General features: G+C 38.5%; 1 protein-coding gene across 1 annotated transcript in view; it reads right to left on the bottom strand.

The window, feature by feature from the left end:
* INTS4 (integrator complex subunit 4) overlaps positions 1-22789 on the bottom strand; it is a 120108-nt gene that overhangs the window by 84405 nt on the left and 12914 nt on the right. Inside the window, exons 3-4 of the mRNA XM_045038686.1 lie at positions 13510-13627; positions 7574-7680 (exon numbers count right to left, since the gene is read on the bottom strand). Of these exons, the coding sequence (XP_044894621.1) occupies positions 7574-7680; positions 13510-13627 (225 nt within the window). The remainder of the gene's footprint in view (positions 1-7573; positions 7681-13509; positions 13628-22789) is intronic.

Genomic DNA, 22789 nt, shown 5'->3' with positions numbered 1-22789 from the left:
TATATATATGTTCCATTGTATTTTCTTTATCCATTCATCAGTTGCTGAGATGGTCATTTGGGTTGTTTTCACCTTTTGACTATTATGAATATTGATGCTATAAACATTCATGTACCAATTTTTGTGTAAATATGCTTCAGTTCTCTTGGTAGATACCTACAAGTAGGACTGCTGGGTCATATAGTAAGTCTATCTTTAATTTTTTGAGGAACTGCTGAACTGTTTTCCAAAGCAGCTGAGGCATTTTATATTTCCACCAGAAATGGAGGAGAGCTCCAATCACTCCACACCATCACCAAAACTTGGTATGGTCAAGCCTCTTTTAAGTACAGCCATCCAAAAGGTGTGAAACAGCATCTCATGCGATTTTGAATTGTATTTCCCTAATGACTGAAGATGCTGAACATCATTTTGTGTTTATTAGCCATTTGTATATCTTCTTTGGAGAAATGCCAATTAAGATGCTTTGCCCATTTGGGGGGGCACTTGAGTGGCTCAGTCAGAGAAGCATGCAACTCTTGATCTCTGGGGTTGTGAGTTCAAGCCCCACACTAGGTGTGGAGATTACTTAAAAATAAAATCTTAAGAGGCGCCCAGGTGGCTCAGTTGGTTGAGTGTCCCAACTTTGGCTCAAGTCATGATCTCACAGTTCAGGGGTTGGAGCCCCAAGTCGGGCTCTGTGCTGAGAGCTCAAAGCCTGGAAGCCTACTTCAGATTCTACCTCCCTCTCTCTACCCCTCCCCCACTCACACTGTGGCCAACCGTCACGTGAAAAAATGCTCAACATCACTCATCATTTAGGAAATACAAACCAAACCAAAATGAGATAGCACCTTACACCTGTCAGAATGGCTAACATTCAGATGTTGGCAAGGATGCAGAGAAAGAGGATCTCTTTAGCACTGCTGGTGGGAATGCAAACTGGTGCAGCCATTCTGGAAAACAGTATGGAGGTTCCTCAAAAAATTAAAAATAGAACTACCCTACGACCCAGCAATTGCACTACTAGGTATTTATCCAGGGGATACAGGTATGCTGTTTCAAAGGGGCACATGCACCCCCATGTTTATAGCAGCACTATCAACAATAGCCGAAATATGGAAAGAGCCCAAATGTCCACCGATGGATGAACAGATCAAGAAGATGTGGGATATACATACAATGGAGTATTACTCGCCAATCAAAAAGAATGAAATTTTGCCATTTGCAACTATCTGGATGGAACTAGAGGGTATTATGCTAAGCCAAATTAGTCAGAGAAAGAAAAATATCATGTGACTTCACTCATATGAGGACTTTAAGAGACAAAACAGATGAACATAAGGGAAGGGAAGCAAAAATAATATAAAACCAGGGAGGGGGCAAAACATAAGAGACTCTTAAATATGGAAAACAGAGGGTTACTGGAGGGGTTGTGTGGGGGGTGATGGGCTAAATGGGTAAGGAGCATTAAGGAATCTACTCCTGAAATCATTGTTGTACTATATGCTAACTAACTTGGATATAAACTAAAAAAATAAATTAAATAATTAAATAAATAAATAAAATAATTTAAATAAATAAATATTAAAAAAAGACTCCCATCAAAAAAATAAAATAAAAAATAAAATAAAATTTATTTATTTTGAAAGAAAGAGAAAGACAGCACAAGTGAGACAGGGGCAGAGAGAGGGAGAGAGAATCCCAAGCAAGCTCCACACTACGAGCGCAGAACTCGATGCAGGGCTCAAACTCACGACCGTGAGATCATGACATGAGCTGAAATCAAGAGTCGGATGTTTAACTGACTGAGCCACCATAGGCGCCCTGAATCTTCTCTCTTTCTTTCCTGATCAATACAACTAAAGATTTGTCGATTTTTGTTGATACTTTCAAAGAACAAGCTTTTGGTTTTGTTGACGTTTTTCTATTGTTTTTCTATTCACTATTTCATTAATTTCCACTCTAACCTTTCGCATTTCCCTCCATCTGCGTGCTTTGTATTTAGTGCACTCTTCTTTTTCTAGTGTCTTAAGGTAGAAGGGATAGGTTACTGACTTGAGATCTCTCAACTTTTTTACTATAGGCACTTAGAGATATAAATTTCTAAGACTGCTTTAGCTGCATCCCATAAGTTGTGATATGTTGTATTTTCATTCATCTCAAAGTTTTTTCTAATTTCCCTTTTGATTTATTCTTTGACTCATTGGTGATATAGGAGTATGCTGTTTAATTTCCATATATTCAGGAGTTCTCCAAATTTCTTTGTTACTGATTTCTAATTTCAATCCACTGTGGTTGGAGAAAATACTTTATATTACTTCTATAAAAAAGGTGAATGTTATTATATGTGAATCTTATATCAAAGCACAATGTATGACAAAATCACAGACAAAATGGCATTAGACAATATAAATAGTAACTGTAGCTATGCATCGTAGGTAGCTTTATTTACTTGAGTTTGACAGATCTACCACATTCAAATGGTTGAAATTTTTACTCCATTATGAGCCTCTAGAAATGGTGAAGAAACATACAAAAACCCCACATGAGAAACTAGCAAAGAAAATGACAAGTTCATTCTCAAGAGAGGAAACAGAAATGAAAAACAAATATGAAGTCTCACTAATAATCTTTTTAAAAGGAAACAAAAAGGGGATGCCTGGTGGCTCAGTCAGTTAAGTATCCAACTCTTAGTTTTGGCTCAGGTCACGATCTCTTGGTTCATGGGTTTGAGCCCTATGTCTGACTCTATGCAGAAAGTGCAGAGTCTGGTTAGGTTTCTCTCTCTCTCTCCGCCCTCTCTTCTCTCTCTCTCTCTCTCAAATAAATAAACATTTTTAAAAAAGAATAATTGAAACAAACAAACACCATTTTCCTCCTACCAGATTAAGAGGTTTATCTTCTATTTTAAAACATTAATACCCAAGCCTTCTTTGTCATGTCATAGGTTAACCAACCATATATTTGTGGGTTTATTTTTGGGCTTTCTATTCTGTTCCACTGATGAGGGGGTCTATTTTTGTGCCAGTACCATACTGTTTTGATTATTACAGCTTTGTAGTTTATATTTTGAAATCTGAAATTGTGACACCTTCAGCTTTGTTTTTTCTTTCTTAAGATTGCTTTCATGGTCTTTTGTGGTTCCATACAAATTTTAGTATTGCTTCTTCTGTGAAAAATACTGTTGGTATTTTGATAGGGATTGCATCAAATCTGTAGATCACTTTGGGTAAGACAGACATATTGTGGAATATACTGTGGGGAAAATATCTTTAATAACTGGTGCTGGGAAGACTGGACAACTACATGCAAAAGAATGAAACTGGACCACTTTCTAATACCATACACAAAAATAAACTCAAAATGGATTAAAGACCTAAATGAGACCTAAAACCATAAAAATCCTAGAACAAAGCCAGTAATTTCTTTGACAGGGGCCATAGCAAAATTTTTCTAGATAGGTCTCCAAAAGACAAAAGCAAAAAAACAAAACTATAGGGAATATATCAAAATAAAAACTTTTTGCACAGCAAAGGAAACCATCAAACAAAACCATCAGGCAACCTACTGAATGAGAGAAGATATTTGCAAAGGGTACATCCAATTAGGGGTTAATATCCAAAACACATGAAGAACTTATACAACTCAATACCAAAATCAACCCAATTAAAAAATGGGCAGAGGATCTGAATAGATATTTTTCCGAAGAAGATATACTGATGCCCAAAAGATAAATGAAAAGATGTTCAACATCACTAATCATCAGGGAAATGTACACCAAAACCCTGAACTTGCTGGAATGGTTAAAATAAAAAAGATAAAAAATAACAAGTGTTGACAAGGACATGAATCATACACTGTTGGTGGGAATGCAAACTGGTACAACCACTGTAGAAACAGTACGGAGGCTCCTCAAAAAATTAAAAATAGAAATACCATACAACCCAGTAATTCTACTATTGGGTATTTGCCAAAAGAAACCAAAAACACTAATTCAAAAACACAAATTCATGCTCCCCTATGTTTATTGCAACATTGTTTACAATAGCCAAGATACAGAAGCAACCTAAGTGTTCAATGATAGACAAATGGATAAGGGAGAATATCAAACAGCCATAGAAAAGGAGGAGACATTTCATTTGAGACAATATGGATGGACCTAGAGATATTATGCTAAGTGAAATAAGTCAAACTGAGAAAGACAAATACCTTGTGACTTCACTCACACGTGGAATTTTTAAAAAACAAATAAACAAGTAAAAAGCAGAATCAGACCTATAAATACAGAGAACAGATGGTTGCCCAAGTGGAAAGGTTGGGGGAATGAGCAAAATGGGTGAAGGGGAATGGGGAAAAAAACTCAGGAACATCCAATGCTAGAATGACACAGTAAAATTAGGCACTCACATATACTGCTGGTGTTCAAATAAACTGGAACACTTTGGGAACCAATGTGGCAAAAAGTATCAAGAGCCTTTAAAAAAACTCATTAAAACTCATTAAAAAAACTCATTAGAGTGACAACTCTAATAGGTGACAACCTATGTCTAGGAAATAAAACTAAATGCAGAAAACATTTTAGACTAACAATATCCACTGTAGTATTATTTACAATTTAAAAAATGCTTACAATCAAAAAGAATGAAATCTTGCCATGTGCAACCACATGGATGGAACTGTAGGGTATTATGCTAAGTGAAATTAGTCAGAGAAAGACAAAAATCATATGACTTCCCTCATATGAGGACTTTAAGAGACAAAACAGATGAATAAAAACAGGGAGGGGGACAAAACAGAAGAGACTCATAAATATGGAGAACAAACTGAGGGTTACTGGAGGGGTTGTGTGGGGGGGATGGGCTAAATGGGTATGGGGCATTAAGGAATCTACTTCTAAAATCAGTGTTGCACTATATGCTAACTAATTTGGATGTAAATTTTTAAAAATAAAAAGTAAAATTAAAAAAAATTTTTTAAAAGTGCTTATGATAGGGGCGCCTGGGTGGCGCAGTCGGTTAAGCGTCCGACTTCAGCCAGGTCACGATCTCGCGGTCCGTGAGTTCGAGCCCCGCGTCGGGCTCTGGGCTGATGGCTCAGAGCCTGGAGCCTGTTTCCGATTCTGTGTCTCCCTCTCTCTCTCTGCCCCTCCCCCGTTCATGCTCTCTCTCTGTCCCAAAAATAAATAAACGTTGAAAAAAAAAATTATTAAAAAAAAAAAAAGTGCTTATGATATAAATGTCCGGTAACAGGAGAACAATTAGGTAAACTGTGGTTTAATTATTTGGTTTAATTATCATGCATCCATTGAAAATGTTTACAATACACTTACAATATAAAATACTTGTTATGGGGCACCTGGGTGGCGCAGTCGGTTAAGCGTCCGACTTCAGCCAGGTCACGATCTCACAGTCCGTGAGTTCGAGCCCCGCGTCGGGTTCTGGGCTGATGGCTCAGAGCCTGGAGCCTGTTTCCGATTCTGTGTCTCCCTCTCTCTCTGCCCCTCCCCCGTTCATGCTCTGTCTCTCTCTGTCCCAAAAATAAATAAACGCTGGAAAAAAAATATTAAAATACTTGTTATAATGTCAGTGAAAAAGCAAAATGCAAAACTGTAGATAAATTATAATTAGAGCTGTGTGTTTAAAAAAATAGCAAACAATCTAGGGACAGAAAAAAATTAGAAAGCAATACACCAAAAAGATAGTGATGGTTACCTCTGGAGAGTGAATTATGAGTGTAGTTCTTTCTTTAATCTTAAGTATAAATGTTTATAATAAAATGTTTATTTAAAGCAAATTTAAAAAACTGTTACCTAAAAGCGCAACAGTCCACTTAGTAGGACACTTTTCTCACAAGTACAACCTCATAGATACACTGTTCTCTTGTGTGGGAGACATACTCTATCAAACACACAATCCTTAGTTTTTTTTCTACTTAAGGCTTTTAATATTGTACTTGTCAGGCTGTTTGGGTTTGTTTGTTGTTTACTAAGAGAAACAAAACATTCTTTTTCCTGGGCCTCAGAAATAGTCCTCTAATTCAAACACACTTGTCTTCTTATATTCTCAAATTTATCAAAAAGATTAAAAGTAAAACCAATTTGGGGTCCCTGAGTGGCTCAGTCGGGTAAGCATCTGATTCTTGGTTTTGGCTCAGGTCATGATCTCACAGTTTCATGGGATCAAGCCCTGTGTCAGGCTCTGCACTGAGAGAGCCAGGCCTGTTTGGGATTCTCTCTCTCTCCCCCTCTCTCTGCCCCTCCCCCCATCTCTCTCAAAATAAATAAACTTAAAAAAAAAAAGTAAAACCAATTTTACAAGGTTTAGAAGCTGCTATTATGTACAAAAGGCAGCTAATTAAAAGTTGCAAATTGGGGTGCCTGGGTGGCTCAGTCGGTTGGGCGACTGACTTCAGCTTGGGTCATGATCTCACGGTTCATGGGTTCGAGCCCGCCATCAGGCTCTGTGCTGACAGCTCAGAGCCTGGAGCCTGCTCCCGATTCTGTGTCTCCCTCTCTCTGCACCTCCCCTGCTCAAGTTCTGTGTCTCTCTCTCTCAAAAAATAAAGGTCAATAAAAAAAAAATTTTTTTTAAAGTTGCACATTAAATCAAATTGTACAACATACATATATTTTTTCTGTAGTTAGAAAAAAACCTAGGAGCGCCTGGGCGGCTCAGTCGGTTAAGCATCTCATTGTTGGTTTAATCTCAGGTCATGATCTCACGGTTCATGGGTTCAAGCCCCAGCTCTGTGCAAGCCTGCTTGGGATTCTCTCTCTCTCTCTCTCTCTCTCTCTCTCTCTCTAAAAATAAACATTAAAAAAAAAAAAAAACCTAAAAAAATCTTCCCAAACATGTGTTTCTTTGTAGTTGGTCTGTTTATTGAGGCAATAAAGCATAATAAAAAGAACACAGGTTTTAGAATCAGAGAAACTAGAGTTTATACCCTGATTCTGCAACTTCCTAGCTGTGAAAGCTTAGGCAAGTTAAACTCCCTAAACCTCAGTTCCCACCTGTGTAAAACAAGGATAACAGTAGCTACCTAAAGGACTATGAGAAACACATGAGAAGCCAGATACTAAGTACCATAATAAGCACGGCGCATATATTAAGCATAGCACACATAGCAGCTACTGTAATTTTCATCTCTTTTGGAGGGATGAGGAAGTTCATTTCATAACAAGTTACTCAGCTTTAACCTAATCCAACATCAAGAAACAAAAAAAGAGGCAGGTCAGAAAACCATTAAGAGTCCTTGGCAGGGGCGCCTGAGTGGCTCAGCCACTTGAGCATTCGACTTCAGCTCAGGTCATGATCTCATGGTTCGTGAGTTTGAGCCCCATTAGGCTCTGTGCTGACCTCTCAGAGTCTGGAGCCTGCTTTGGATTCTGCATCTCCCTCTCTCTGCCCCTCCCTGCTCATGCTCTCTCTCTCAAAAATAAACAAACATTAAAAAAAAAATAAAAAGTCTTCGGCAGTTCTCAGTTACAGATTTAGGATGGAGCTAAGCAGATATTACAGCTCATACTACCTCTTCAGGCAGTGCAAACTATTCAAGAAAGATACAACCCTGTATCTAACCATCATGTTCTTACCTTGCAGGCTACATCAACTAATCGCATCTGGATAGCTTGATTCTCTGGGAGTTTAGTGCCAATCGCAAGCAAAGTGTCCAACAGTTGAGCTAGGACTTGATGAGACTCTAGAAAGGAAGATGGAAAGTTGGGTTGCATAATTTCAAAAGGTGATCACTACAGAAACTAAATTTACTTATGTAAATTCTTGTTAGCTAGGTTCCTCTCTTTGATTCTTGATTCCCCTCAACCAAAAGTTAAGTTCCTAAAGGGATCATGCCTAAAACTTTGAATCCTCTACAGAACTAATTCAAGGGGTTTTCACTGCCTTCAAGATAAAGTCCAAATTCCTTAGCAGGGCAAACACATATACATACCAGTGCCTCCATGAGGTCTAGCTCCACCTGCCTTTCTAGCCTCATCTCTTTGAAGTCTCCTACAGCATCCTTTTATCCAATTACTTATGATTTCATGCCCCCTATCTTTGCTCAGGCCAACTTCCCTAGAATGCCTCCACTGACACCCAATGCCATTCTCAACCCCAATCCCCAGGAAACATCTACTAATCTTGAAGTGTCACCTGCTACACAGACCTTTCCCTTCTTTCACAATGAGAATTGACTATCTCGTCCTTTGTGCTTCCACTGCACCCTGTACATCAGCTCCAACACTTTACTATATTTATTTTCACATCAGACTAAACCGAGAATGAAAGATCCCTGAGGGCAATGATTGTGTCTTATTCACTTTTGCATTCTCTGAATCTAGTACAAGTCATTACATGCTCAATGAATGTTTAATAAGTGGGCAAAGACCCAAATTCAAATAAATCATCATCAATCAGCCAGATTCTCCTCGTCTACATTCTCTTTTTTGTTCCAAAATATGTTTCTTTTAATGCTGGCTGTACACAAGAATTTTAGGTGGCATTCAAATAATCATTTTACATTAATATCTATGTATATATTTTAATGTACATAATCAAAATTGCAGTTACTATCTACTGATGTCACATGACACTAATTTCCTTTTACCATTATTAAGAATCTCTTTAACTAAAAAAAAGTTACCCACTTAAGAAAAATATTAAGTAAACCATAGTATAAATGTGAAACAAATATGTAAAAATGGTGTACATGACATATAAAATGACTGCAGATTAGAAAACACTGGCAGGGTACCTGGCTGGCTCAGTTGGTAGGGCACACAACTCTTCATGTCTGGGTTGTGACTTCAAGCCCCATGTTGGGTGCAGAGATTATTTAAAAATAAAATCTTGAAGAAAAGAAAACAAAACACAGCACACCACAACACAACACTGAGGGGAACACCTGGGTGGCTCAGTCGGTTAAGCATCTGACTCTTAATTTTGGCTCAGGTCATGATCTCACACTTGTGAGATCCAGTCTCGCTTCAGCTCTGCACTAGGTGTAGAGCCTGTTTAAGATTCTCTCTCTCCCTCTGCCCCCCTCCCCCACTTTCAGTCTCTCGAAAGAAAGAAAAAAAGAAAGAAAGAAAGAAAGAAAGAAAGAAAGAAAGAAAGAAAGAAAGAAAGAAAGAAAAAGAGAAAACAAGAAAACACTACTGAGGAGGATATCACTATAAAGGAAGTAAATTCTAGCCACAACACCCTAAAAAGATTTAGGAATTGGGAGATTTAAAGCAATAACCACAAAAAAGCAAACAAAAACGGGAATAAGGCAGGGATTTATCTGAGGTCTCTTTAAGAAGCATTTGGACCTCTGCCTTCCTCCTTATCCTAAATGGGAAGTTTATTCCATACAAAAATAGACCAGAAAGGATAGCAAATGAGGACTGGGGAGAAGACACAGTGAAGAAGAGGAGATTAAGAGATAGTAACATACTGATAAATAAGACACTCCTCTCCCCCTCCCTAGCCCCCTTCAGCAGCCTTGGCTCCAAAATCATGGCAGCCAGGCATTTCTCTATCTAGCAGGAGATACATGAACTCCAAAATGGAAAAACGAATGGGCCCCACAGAGAAACACAAAAGACACTAATATTTTAAAGCCCTCCAGCTGTGCCTGGGTGGTTCAGTTGTTTAAGCATCCAACTCTTGGTTTCAGCTCAGGTCATGATCTCACGGTTCATGAGTTCAAGCCCTGCATCATGCTCGGTGCAAACACTGTGGAGCCTGCCTGGGATTCTCTCTCTCTCCCTCTCTCTCTTCCTCTCCCCTGCTGGTTCTCTCTCTCCCTCTCCCTCTCCCCCCCCCCCAATAAATAAACTTAAAAAAATAATAATAAATAAAAGTCCTCCAAAGAGGACTCCAAAGAGGGTCATCCTAGAACAGAGGCTACCAATTGGCAAGTCCTGTCCCTTCACACAGAACTACCAATCAGTTTTTCAGTGCCTGGTCTTAAATGTAAATGCAAAACCAAAGATCATCAAGAAGTCTCCAATATTAAAGAGGCCACAAAGAGAAAAGAAGGTACTTAGAGAAGACAGATGTGAAGAAATCTCCAATACTACCCCACTACCCTTTATTTGTACAAAATGAGTCTATATAACATCCATAAAAAGTTACCTAAGCCTTTTTAAGCTTAACTCTTGCTTCTGATAAATCATAAATCTAATCTAAATCTTAAACCCTAGTCTCTCTTGAGTTCCAGACCTACATTACAACTGCAGGTTGGATGAACATCTCCACATGGATAATAAATAAATCTTCAACATCTCTGCCCTAAACAATCTAGTTCATCAAACCAAATTCCTCAGAGCCACCAAATTATCTTCCTAAAACTAGACTTGATTATCTCATGCACTTGCCCAAAAAAAACATTATATACATGGTTCCCAGTGCCTATGAAAGTGACATTCTAAATCTTCAGCATTCAAGACTACCTACCCTCTGGCTTCTAAACATTGTACCAGTTTTTCATCCTAAAGCCCCTCACTCCCTGCTTCTCTCTCATGAAACAATTTAGGTCTGCAAATATCTCATGTTTTCCCATGTCTCTACCTTTTAACATCATGTTCTTTCCTCTTGGTACTACTCTTCCCCATTCCTGCCTTTCCAAACATGCCTCTTCACTAAGCCTTTCTAGATCCCACCAGTCAGCACTCACCTCACCCTCTCTTCTGCTCCCACACTATTCTGATTATACCTCCTCTACAGCAAGCTTTGTGTTTTTATTGCTGGTGTGGTATGTACTAGAGAAGCAGAGATACCTAACACCCACAAAGTGCCTAGTCCAGTGCTTGCCAAGGAGTTGCAGAGCTCATACAGGAGACGGATTGAAATGAAAGGCTTCTGGTCCAGAGGGTGGCCCACACTCTTGGATTTAAAAGTGCACACTAGACTGATAAAGACTCTTACTTAATTCTAGTCTGTGCCTTATTCTAAGCCACAAGCACAGGATGACTTTAGCAGTCACTTTATCTCCCTGGAGTTCATGTTCCTCAGCAATGAAATAAAAGGCTTGAACCACATGATCTTTATGGTCCCTTCCATTCTATCTTCTACTGTCAATCTACGTAGGCCAGGAACTGGAAAGCAGGAGGAGCCTTAGATCACATCTCTCAGAGACAATTAAATAAGAAACATTAGAATATTTCACAAAAAGTAAAACAACTATTTCCACGTATACCACATAATTTGTCTTTTTTTTTATGTTTGTTTATTTTTGAGAGAGCGTGAGCAGGGGAGGGGCAAGAGAGAGGGAGACAGAACCTGAAGCAGGCTCCAGGCTCTCAGGTGTCAGCCCAGAACCTGATATGGGGCTCAAACCCACAAACCGTGAGACCATGACCTGAGCCAAAACTGGACGCTTAACCAACTGAGCTATGCAGGCGCCCTTGAGTCTCTTTCTAAAGACAGAATGAGGTTTGCATCCAAATCAACCCTCTCTTATAATGTTTCTATTTTAGAGGTAAAGTGTTTCAGTTAAACCATGGTCTACAAGAAAGAGCACTGCACTTAAGTTCTCAGTTCTGCAACTCTTAGCTAAACCAACTCACTTCATCTCTCTGGGACTTCAGTTTCTATCATCTGCAAAGTGAAGGAATGAAACAAGATCTCTATAAGACCGTTTATAGCTCAAAAAGTATATGGCTCTATGAAATCCCCAATCTTAAAGTGTGAAATTCTTAGAGGTATATAACTATTCTGTAAGAACTTTCCATGGAAAAAAAAGAATACTTTTGTACTGAGGCAATGTAATTGTTTTGGTGCTTTTAAAAAAATGGATTTTTTTTCACCACTATCTACAAGAGCAAAAAATTAGAAACATGCTACTGTACCTGTTGGTATTTAATGTATTATCAACACCTTAAATATTATGAAGGTGACACAGAAACATGGAAAAATTGTATGTAATGTTGAGTATAATAAAACACAAAATAGTATGTTCACTGTAAGTACAATCATATAAAATGTTTTCAAATAAAATGTAATACATAAAACGTTTTACACAAGTAGCAGTATTTTTAAAATTTTTACTTTATTGTCATTATATTAGCATTTCATTAACATATACTCCCATCTGGAAAAAACCAATTTTTTTAAGGTATATTCTTTGTTTTCTGTGAATTAAAAGTCTTGGGTCAAAATTCAATACAAGTAAAATTTTAGTAATGAAGCTGTTTTGTTTTTTTTTTAATGTTTATTTTTTGAGAGAAAGAGCAAGAGCTGGGGTGGGGGGGGGGGGGGGAGGGGGCGGTACGGGGACACAGGATCCAAAGCAGGCTCCAGGCTGAGCTGTCAGCACAGAGCCCAACAAGAACCATGAACTCACGAACCATTAGATCATGACCTGAGCTGAAGACGGCACTTAACCGACTGAGCCACCCAGGCACCCCAGTATGAAGTTGTTGCTAACATAATTTTAAACATTCTCAACTTCAGCCAATGGGCCACATATGTAAGATATTTGTTATCATTAAACATTGTACAATAAATGAATCTGGATGGTGTCTGAATTCATTGGCCTTTTATTATTCTCATAACCTCTCACATTTATAAACTAAATGCTACCCAATATTTAAAATCATATTTATTTAAATATATATATACCCAAAACTCAAATAACGCTATTCTTTAAAACTACAATCAATTCAAACAAAACTGTAACATTTTCAGAAAACAACAAAGGGTTCCTTTTTATTTAATTTTAAAATATTAAGGCAAGTAAGGCAATAACTCTATTAACAGAATCTTGTGCACAAATAAAACTAGATAGATAATCAAAAAAAATGTTTAAGGTGGAATATTTTTCCATTTCACCTAAATGCTGACAATAATGTTTAGTGGGCATCCATGAGAAGCAAACATGAAGCAATAACATGTGAGACCTAGATGTCACTTTTCTAGGAACTAAATTAGGAGAGACCACACAACCAGGACAGCACCTCTCATGGTTTCAATTAGTGCAAACAGTCAACAGAACATCACACACATATAAAACATCAGTCTATCACATACAATGTAACCTTGAACAAGTCAGTGAACTTCTCTGAGCTTCAGTTTCCCTACCTAAAATATAGGGACAATAACATCTATCTTCCATCATATGTAACCTACCTTAAGTATTGTGGCACTTGGTAAAAATCAATAAATGATAGCTATTAAGAGACAAAACTGTATTTTATCTCTATATATGTAAATATATACATATATGTTTTATTGAATTATCCTCAAATTCCTTTTTTTTTTTTTTTTTTTAGTTTATTTTTGAGAGAGATAGAGCAGGGGAGAGGTAGAGAGAGAGGAAGAGAGAGGATCCCAAGCAGGCTCTGTGACAGAGCTCAACACAGGGCTTAAGCCCACAAACTGTGAGATCATGATCCAAGCTGAAACTGAGAATCGGGACGCTCAACTGCCTGACTGAGCCACCAAGGAGCCTAAATTCCTTTTCAATAACAACTCATTCTAAATTCTACACAAACAGAACTAAAGATTTCTGCTCTGATTATATAGGTTTTAAATGGCAACTTACTTTCATTCTGCAGGATGTTAATGGCATCATCCATAATGCAGTCTGGTGAAAATCCTGCAGTCTTTGATAATAAACCCAACAATGATGCAATTTTCAATCTCACAGATGGATCATTCTCCTGGAACAAAAGAAGCTGTTGTTAACCTTGATACTCTAGCTAACCAACAAACAGGAACAAACTAGTATCTCAAGAGAGATTCAATGATCCCAGTATTCTAAAGATTTTATTTCTGAAAAATTAACTTTATAATCTTCAGGTGAGAGAGCTTTTCTCAAATCAGTAATGTTACATCTAAATACTGCAAAGTGAGCGGGGATTTTTTATGCCTTCCTGGTATCATTACCTTCCCACCAGAAACATGCTGTTAGGACTAAAAGCATCCCTCCTCCACTGCGCAGCTACATCAGACATGAGTGCAGCCACGTGCACCACCACCACCAGCACTGGGCTTGCACACTGTTGCCAGTACCACTGCTCTCAGAGGCCCTGAAAACTGGGTGCTGCAGCCACTGCTGCTACCATCAGAATCTCTCACCCTACCTGCTCTTTTGAACCGCCAGATCCTGATCAGAAGTCTGAGGCAGGTCAATCTAACTGTCTGGGTCTAGGGCTTGTGCCTGGGCCCCAGGTGCAAGGGAGCCTAAGAAATGACTAACTAGTCTGGCCCTTTTAGCCATGACACTGGGAGGTGGTCTCTAATCTGCACCAGGATTTCTACAGTGAAGGATTTCCCCCAAAGTCAAAAAGGAACATGTCCTTTTGTTCATTACGTAGCACAGTATGTGGCACCTCATACACACACACACACACACACACACACACACACACACACACACACACATATATAAATGGGAAATGGGGGAAAAAAATACCTCACCAACGGTAAAATTAGATCAGTGTATATTTCTACACCAAAGACAAAATCACTTAAATGTATGCTCAAAAGATGAAGCGCCTTCTAGATATGACCAACTCCCCACCTCCCATCTACATTCTAAGGAAGTGACAAAGCACAAGGAGGCCTGAAGTGGGAGAAGAAGCAACAGATATGGAGTCAGAGGATCTAGAATGCTGGCATGCCACTTACCATGGATACAACCTTGGGAAAGTCATTTTCTTGGGAACTTAACCATGGGGAAGAGAAAGGGCTTTGAAATTAGCCAGACCTAAGTCTGAAGGCTGGACTATGTCTTGACATAAGCTCTGTGTCTTGAACAGGCTAACTAACCTCTCTAAGGCTTGCCTGTGAAATATGGCTAACAAGAACCTCAGAGGGCACTGAGAGGAAAATGACTAGCACAGGAATGGTACATAGGAGGCAGTCAGGTATTAGTGCCCTTCTCCCTTCCTCTCCCTAACCATCAATCCTTCATGTGGAGAGTAATAAAACCTGAACTGAACCACTATGAATATGGTATTCACAGGGGTACCATAAAGAGCAAATAAAAACACATGAAAGTTAAGGATGCACTAAGTCTAGAATATGGGAAATTCCACAGGGTGCATACTCTGGTTTTTAAACAAAAAATGGCATTGGTAATGAAAAGGGTAGAGGATGAAAATACTACAGATTTTAATTTTTTGGATTTTTTTTAAATTAAAAACTTTTATTTTAAGAGAGAGAGATGGTGAGAGGGCATGGGGGGAGGGAGGGGGAAAGAGGAAGAGAGGAAGAGACAGAGAGAGAATGAGAATGAATCTTAAGCAGGCTCCATGCTCAGCACGGAGCCCAACGCAGGCTTGATCCCACACCCCTGGAGGATCATGACCTGAGCTGAAATCAAGAATCGGACACTTAACAGACTGAGCCACCCAGAGGCCCCAATGCAATGTGTGAATTTTGCTTCAAACAAACCAACTGTACAAGGTCTTAAAACAATCAGTGAAAACAACATGAACTAGGTATATGTTGCTATTAAGGATTACTGTGTGATTTTTTTAAGTTCTAAAAGAAGTCCTTATATGTTAAACATAGATAATTAAGTATTTACAGGTGAAATGATATGCTGCTTGGGATTTGCCCTACCTCAAAAAAGTTGGGGTAAGGGAGCCTGGGTGGCTCAGTCGGTTAAGCGTCCGACTTCGGCTCAGGTCATGATCGCACGGTTTGTGAGTTCGAGCCCCGCCATCAGGCTCTGTGCTCACAGCTTGGAGCCTGGAGCCTGCTTTGGATTCTGTGTCTCCCTCTCTCTCTGCTCCTCCCCTGCTTGCACTCTGTCTGTCTCTCTCAAAAATAAACATTAAAAAAAAAAAAAAAAGTTGGGATAAATGCATCAAAACAAGAATGGCAAATATTGATAATTATTGAAGCTGGATGAAAATGTCTTGAAGGCTCATATTATTTTCTCTCCTTTTGTGTGTATTTGTGGAGTTACCAAACAAAACTTAACTTCTTGGAAAAATCACACCAAAGTACTGTATTCTATCTAAAATGCTAATTAATTTATTTATTCAACATACATACAATGAGTGCCTGTTTTGTGCCAAGCATCATTCTAGCTACTGGGGACACAATGCTGAATAAAGCAGAAGCAATTCCTACTCTCACAGATCTTATATTCAAATGGATAAGACTGGCAAAAGAAAATGTATCATTTCATGTGGTAAACATTCTGAAGAAAAATAAAGTGTGCAATAGGCTAGAGAGTAAAGTGGGGAGGATATTACAAATAGGATGGTGACGAAAGTCCATTCTGAGGATACAACTTTTGAGAGGACACTTAACTGAGTCAGACAGAGCCATAGGAAAATTTAGGGAAGAAGCATTCCAGGCAGAAGAAAGTTACAAACCCAGAATATGGGAAATTATAAAATGCCTTATATAAAACTCTAGAAAAATGCATACAAAACTGTTAGCAGTGATTCTCTCCAGAGTAATCTCTGGAGAGTACATTTCATTTATTAACTGATTTACAGAGGAAAATCTCATTCTTTTATACACTTCTACAGTGCTTGATTTGTTACAATACTGCCAATGTAATTTTTAAAAAGAGTGTAAATTTTTAAATCTATATAAATATATGCAACCCTTCAAAAGCTCGCAGTCTTCTACGAAAAAGAAGTCTGAGCTGCTTAGCCTGCCACGAAGGCCCCCCCCCCCACGAGTGGCCACTATGGCAGCTCCCACACTTCCCTACCAGTGATCCCATGCCACTTCAAGCTTCTGTACTTCGACTTATATTGTTCTTCTACCTCGTATGCTTTCCCTTTCTCCCATACCCACTCACTCCTGCCCTGGAGGTGTATTTACTCCAGGAAGTTATCTCTGATCCCTGAACTGGACATGGATGCCCTTCCTCTTGGACAACCCCAGGACCTTGGTGCAACCCGTTATCATGCCCTTCACTACAGGGCGCTGTACTTGTGACCGCGTCTTCCCTCAACTGGCCTATGAGCCACTGAAGTGACTAGAAGAATGCGAAGAAAGCCCTGTGTACATTCTGATAAAAATAAAAGGAAGAATACAAGAAAAGGAAGAGCCAAGTGTTCTCCTTAATTCACTCAGTAAATAATTCATCCACTCTCTGCTCATCACGGATTCCCTGCACACTAGGAGCCACCCCGTTCGAGTCCATGGGGATACACTGCCCTTGTGGAAAAGTTTAATGGGCAAGGTAGACATTTATCAAGTAATGTCCACTTAATAATTACAAAGTGGCAAAGTAAAAAGACAGAGTTCTCTGAAAGCATATGACATATCAGACACGACTTTAAAATAACTCTACATATTATGGTCAAAGAGATCCTGATCTATTTTGAGGCAGTGGGAAAAGAATGAACCAATGCTCTGAGTCATGAAAGAATACCACAACTTCCAGAACTGGGGAAAGAAAAAAAAAAAAAAAAAGGGCAATGTGGCTAAAATGTACACAGACATGAGATTAGGCTAAAGAGACAAACAGGTACCACATCTTTTTTGAGAATTATGACAAGTATCTCTGATAGTGCCTACCAGGCAGCAGGAATTCAACACACATTTGTTCACTGTTGAATAAAGAAGTGGATAATCTGTGTCCAAAGAGCAAGAAAAATCCTTCGATGAACTATAAACAGGAGAATGACATTAACAGATCTGAATATTTGAAATATCAATCCAGCCTCAATTCCTTGGATTAGAAGGGGCAAAAGTAGACAGAGGAACAAATTAAGGGTATATTACAAGTCCAGCCAAATTAAGGGTATATTACAAGTCCGGCCAAAGACATTAGCAAGACTCCCACTTCTGTTAAGGGCAAGGGTAGAGAATTCAGACCAATCTTTCTGCTGAGGAAAACTATAAAGTACTATGGATGTCAAAAAAAAGTGTGTGTGCACATACATATATATGTATGCACGTATACATATGTAAGCGTGGGTATGTATACACGTGTGTATTTGAAAGTATTAGAAAACTAAAAGATACATGAAAAATTAAAGAAGAATCATGCAGGGAAGGAACCCAGGCAGGTTCGCCTAGAGTGTGGCGCTGCTTTTTCTTCAGGCTTCTGCCAACCAGGGAAATGAGGGAATGGAGAAATGAGTGGCAAAGTAATCAGTGCTTCCGACAGCCAGGTGAGGCCGGGGTGCAATGGCCAGAGCGTAAGGCTAAGGGTAGGAGGGTGGAAAGGGGCAGCCTAATAAACCCCATCACTTTGGATTAGGACCCCAAAAGGCTACAACAGCATAAGTAAGAGTGAAATAAACACAAAGACTTTGGGAGGGACTGCAGCTCAGCTTTGAATCATTTTCATTCCTGAAAAGAAAAAGTTTTCTTGGATTTCTAGATAGAAACAAATACTCTCTGGATTAAAATAAGTCATCCTGGGACCCCAGTGGCTTAGCTGGTTGAGTGTCCGATTCTTGATTTCAGCTCAAGTCATGATCCCAGGGTCGTGGGATCAAGCCATACATGAGGCTCCAGTGGGATTCTCTCTCTCTCTCCCTCTGCCCCTCTCCCTAACTCTCCCTAAAACAAAAATTTTTAATTAAAATAAGTCATCCTAAGTCTTAAATTATTTTTACAAACAATTTCGGAAATACACTGCCTAATAAGAAATAAAGCATGCTAGCAGATCAGATAACATGAAGAGAAATGATAAGACATAGCCACAGGGATCCATTTACTGGAGTTATCAGCCACAGATTTTAAAATAATTCTGCTCGGGGGCTCCCGGGTGGCTCAGTAGGTTGAGAGTCTGACTCTTCATTTCAGCACAGGTTATGAGATTGAGTCCCACATCAGGGCATGAAGCCTGCTTGGGATTCTTTCTCTCCCTCTCCTTCTGCCCCTGCCTCCCTCCGTCCCTCTATCTCTCTCAAAGCTAACTACATAAATAAAATAATTCTGCTTACGAGAACAATCAACAAAACCAAAAGGTGGTTTATGGAATGGGAAAAGATGACATACCTGATAAAGGGTTAGTATCTAAAATCTATAAGGAACCTATCAAACTCAACACCCAAAAAAACAAATAAGCCAGTTAAGAAACGAGCAGAAGACACAAACAGACACTTCTCCAAAGACATCCAGATGGCTAACAGACACATGAAAAGATGCTCAACATCACTCATCATCAGGGAAATACAAATCAAAACCACAATGAGATAACCACCTCACACCTGTCAGAATGGCTAACATCAACAACTCAGGCAACAACAGATGTTGGCGAGGATGCAGAGAAATGGGAACCCTTTTGCTCTGTTGGTGGGAATGCAAACCGGCGCGGCCACTCTGGAAAACAGTATGGAGTTTCCTCAAAAAGTTAAAAATAGAACTACCCTACAATCCAGCAACTGCACTACTAGGTATTTACCCAAAGGATACAAAAATACAGTTTCGAAGGGGTACATACACTCATGCTTACAGCAGCATTATCAACAACAGCCAAACTGCGGACAGAGCCGAAATGTCCACTGACTGATAAATGGATAAAGAAGATGTGGTATATATACACAATGGAATATTTCTCAGCCATCAGAAAGAATGGAATCTTGCCATTTGCAACAATATGGATGGAGCTAGGATGTATTATGCTGATTGAAATAAGTCAGAGAAAAACAAATACCATATGATTTCACTCATATGTGAAATTTAAGAACTAAAACAGATGAACATATGGGAGGGGGAAAAAAGAATGAGAAACAAACTATAAGAGATTCTTAATGACACAAAACAAACTAAGAGTTGATGGAGGAAGGTCGGTGGGGGATAAGCCAGGTGGGTGATGGATATTAAGGAGGGCACTTGTTAGGATGAGTGCTGGGTGTTGTATGTAAATGATGAACCACTGAATTCTACTCCTGAAACCAATATTGCACTGTATGTTAACTAACTAGAATTTAAATAAAAATTTGAAAAAAAATTATGCTTATTTTGTTAAAAACATAATTTTGATAAAATTATAAGAACAAAATTGAGAATTTCACCAGAGAACTAGAATTTTAAAAAGAAAGGAAATTATACATTACCTATCAAAATAACACCAGCATTCTTCACAGAGCTAGAACAAACAATCCTAAAATTTGTACAGAACCAGAAAAGACGCTGAATAGCCAAAGCAATCTTGAAAAAGAAAACCGAAACTGGAGGCCATCACACTCCCGGACTTCAAGACCTATTACAAAGCTGTAATCATCAAGACAGTATGGTACTGGCACAAAAACAGATGCTCAGATCAATGGAACAGAATAGAAAACCCAGAAATGGACCCCAAAACATATGGCCAACAATCTTTAACAAAGCAGAAAAGAATATTCAATGGAATAAAGACAGTCTCTTCAGCAAAAGGTGCTGGGAACACTGGACAGCAACATGCAGAAAAATGAACCTGGACCACTTTCTTACACCATACACAGAAATAAACTCAAAATGGATGAAAGACCTAAATGTAAGACAGGAAGCCATCAAAATCCTTGAGGAGAAAGCAGGCAAAAACCTCTCTGACCTTGACTGCAGCAACTTCTTACTCAACACATCTCCAGAGGCAAGGGAAACAAAACCAAAAATGAACTACTGGGACCTCCTCAAAATAAAAATCTCCTGCACAGTGAAGGAAACAATCAGCAAAACTAAAAGGCAACCAACAGAATGGGAGAAGATATTCACAAATGACATATCAGATAAAGGGTTAGTATCCAAAATCTATAAAGCACTTATCAAACTCAACACAAAAAAAAACAAAGAATCCAGTGAAGAAATGGGCAAAAGACATGAACTGACACTTTTCCAAAGAAGACATCCAGATGGCCAACAGACACATGAAAAAATGCTCAACATCACTCATCAGGGAAATACAAATCAAAACTACAATGAGATACCACCTCACACCTGTCAGAATGGCTAACATCAACAACTTGGACAACGACAGATGTTGGCAAGGATGTGGAGAAAGAGGATCTCTTGCACTGCTGATGGGAAATGCAAACTGGTGGGGCCACTCTGGAAAACGGTATGGAGGTTCCTCAAAAAGTTAAAAATAGAACTACCGTATAATCCAGCAATTGCACTACTAGGTATTTATCCAAGGAATACAGGTGTGCTGTTTTGAAGGGGCACATGCACCCCAATGTTTATAGCAGCACTGTCAACAATAGCCAAAAAGTATGGAAAGAGCCCAAATGTCCATCGATGGATGAATGGATAAAGAAGATGTGGTATATATATACAATCGAGTATTACTTGGCAACCAAAAAGAATGAAATCTTGCCATTTCCAACTACGTAGCTGGAACTGGAGGGTATTAGGCTAAGTGAAATTAGTCATTCAGAGAAAGACAAATATCATATGACCTCACTCATATGAGGAATTTAAGAAACAAAAAGATGAATGTAAGGGAAGGGAAGTAAAATAATGTAAAAACAGGGAGGGAGACAAAACATAAGAGACTCTTAAATCTAGAGAACAAACAGAGGGTTGTGGGAGGGGGGATGGGCTAAATGTCTAAGGGACATTAAGGAATCTACTCCTGAAATCACTGTTGCACCATATGCTAACTAACTTGGATGTAAATTAAGAAAATTTAAGAAAAAAAGAGGAAATTATAAAATTGACACAAGCAACAGACAAAATTAAGAACAAATGGACAGGTTAACAGGAAACTAGACAAGGTGAAGAGAGAACTAGTGAATAAATGATATGTCCAGAACGAAGCACAAGGAGACAAAAGAATGAAAATTCAGAAGAGAAGACAATATAATGAAATATCTGGGGCATCTGAGTGGCTCAGTTAAGTGTCCAACTCTTGATTTCAGCTCAGGTCATGATCTGACAGTTCATGAGGATTGAGGCCCACACCAGGCTGTCTGCTCAGGATTCCCTTTCTCCCTCTCTCCCTCTGCCCCTCCCCCTTTTGCACCCTCACTCTCTCAAAAGAAAGAAAGAAAGAAAGAAAGAAAGAAAAGAAAGAAAGAAAGAAAGAAAGAAAGAAAGAAAGAGAAAGAAAGAAAGAAAGAAAAGGAAAGGAAAGAAAATAAAAATAAAAATAAAAATAAAAATAAAATAAAAATAATAAAAATAAAAATAAAAATAAATAAATTCTGCAAGAATGGAAGTAAAATAAAACTTTTCCGTGCAAAAACAAATGTCAATAAACTTACAATGAATGGAAATATCAGAGGGTAGTCTTCACCCAAAAGGAAAATAATCCCAGATGAATAGTCTCAGATGCAAGAAAGAAAAAAAAAAAAAAACAATGATAAATACATCTGAGCAGATGATAACTATGTAGGTAAATCTAAATGAATATTGCCTGTACAAAATAACATTGTCTTACAGAGTGAAAAATGGAAAATTAAAATATACAATTACATTCACATTTAAGGCAGGAATATGGATAAAAGGAGGTAAGTCCTCACACTGTCCAAAATGGTAACTGTGCCATATAACATTTGACTTGGATAGGTCAAGAATTCATATTGTATTATACTTCAATAAAATAAATTTTTTAAAATTTCACTTCAAATTAAAAAAAATCATGTTGTAATGGCTAGTTTAACCAGTGAAAAAGTATAAAAGAATGTATAATTCCCAAGCTAATAAAGAGGGATGGTGGAAAGGATAAAAAAAAAAAAAAAAAATTAGTTCAAAAGATGGCAAGAAACAAGGAGAAAAAAGAACATTAAACAGGTAAAACAAACAGAAGGCATTTTTTAACATTTTAATTGTTTTTTAATGTTTATTTATTTTTGAGAGAGGGAGAGACAGAGCGTGAGCAGGGAAGGGGCAGACAGAGAGGGAGACACAGGATCTGAAGCAGGCTCCAGGCTCTGAGCTGTCAACACAGAGCCCGACGCAAGGCTCAA

This window comes from Felis catus, chromosome D1, assembly GCF_018350175.1.
Source record: "Felis catus isolate Fca126 chromosome D1, F.catus_Fca126_mat1.0, whole genome shotgun sequence".
In the NCBI taxonomy this organism is placed as follows: Eukaryota; Metazoa; Chordata; class Mammalia; order Carnivora; family Felidae; genus Felis; species Felis catus.
The sequence above is the reverse complement of the archived record's forward strand: the minus strand, read 5'-3'. Positions and strand labels throughout refer to the sequence as shown.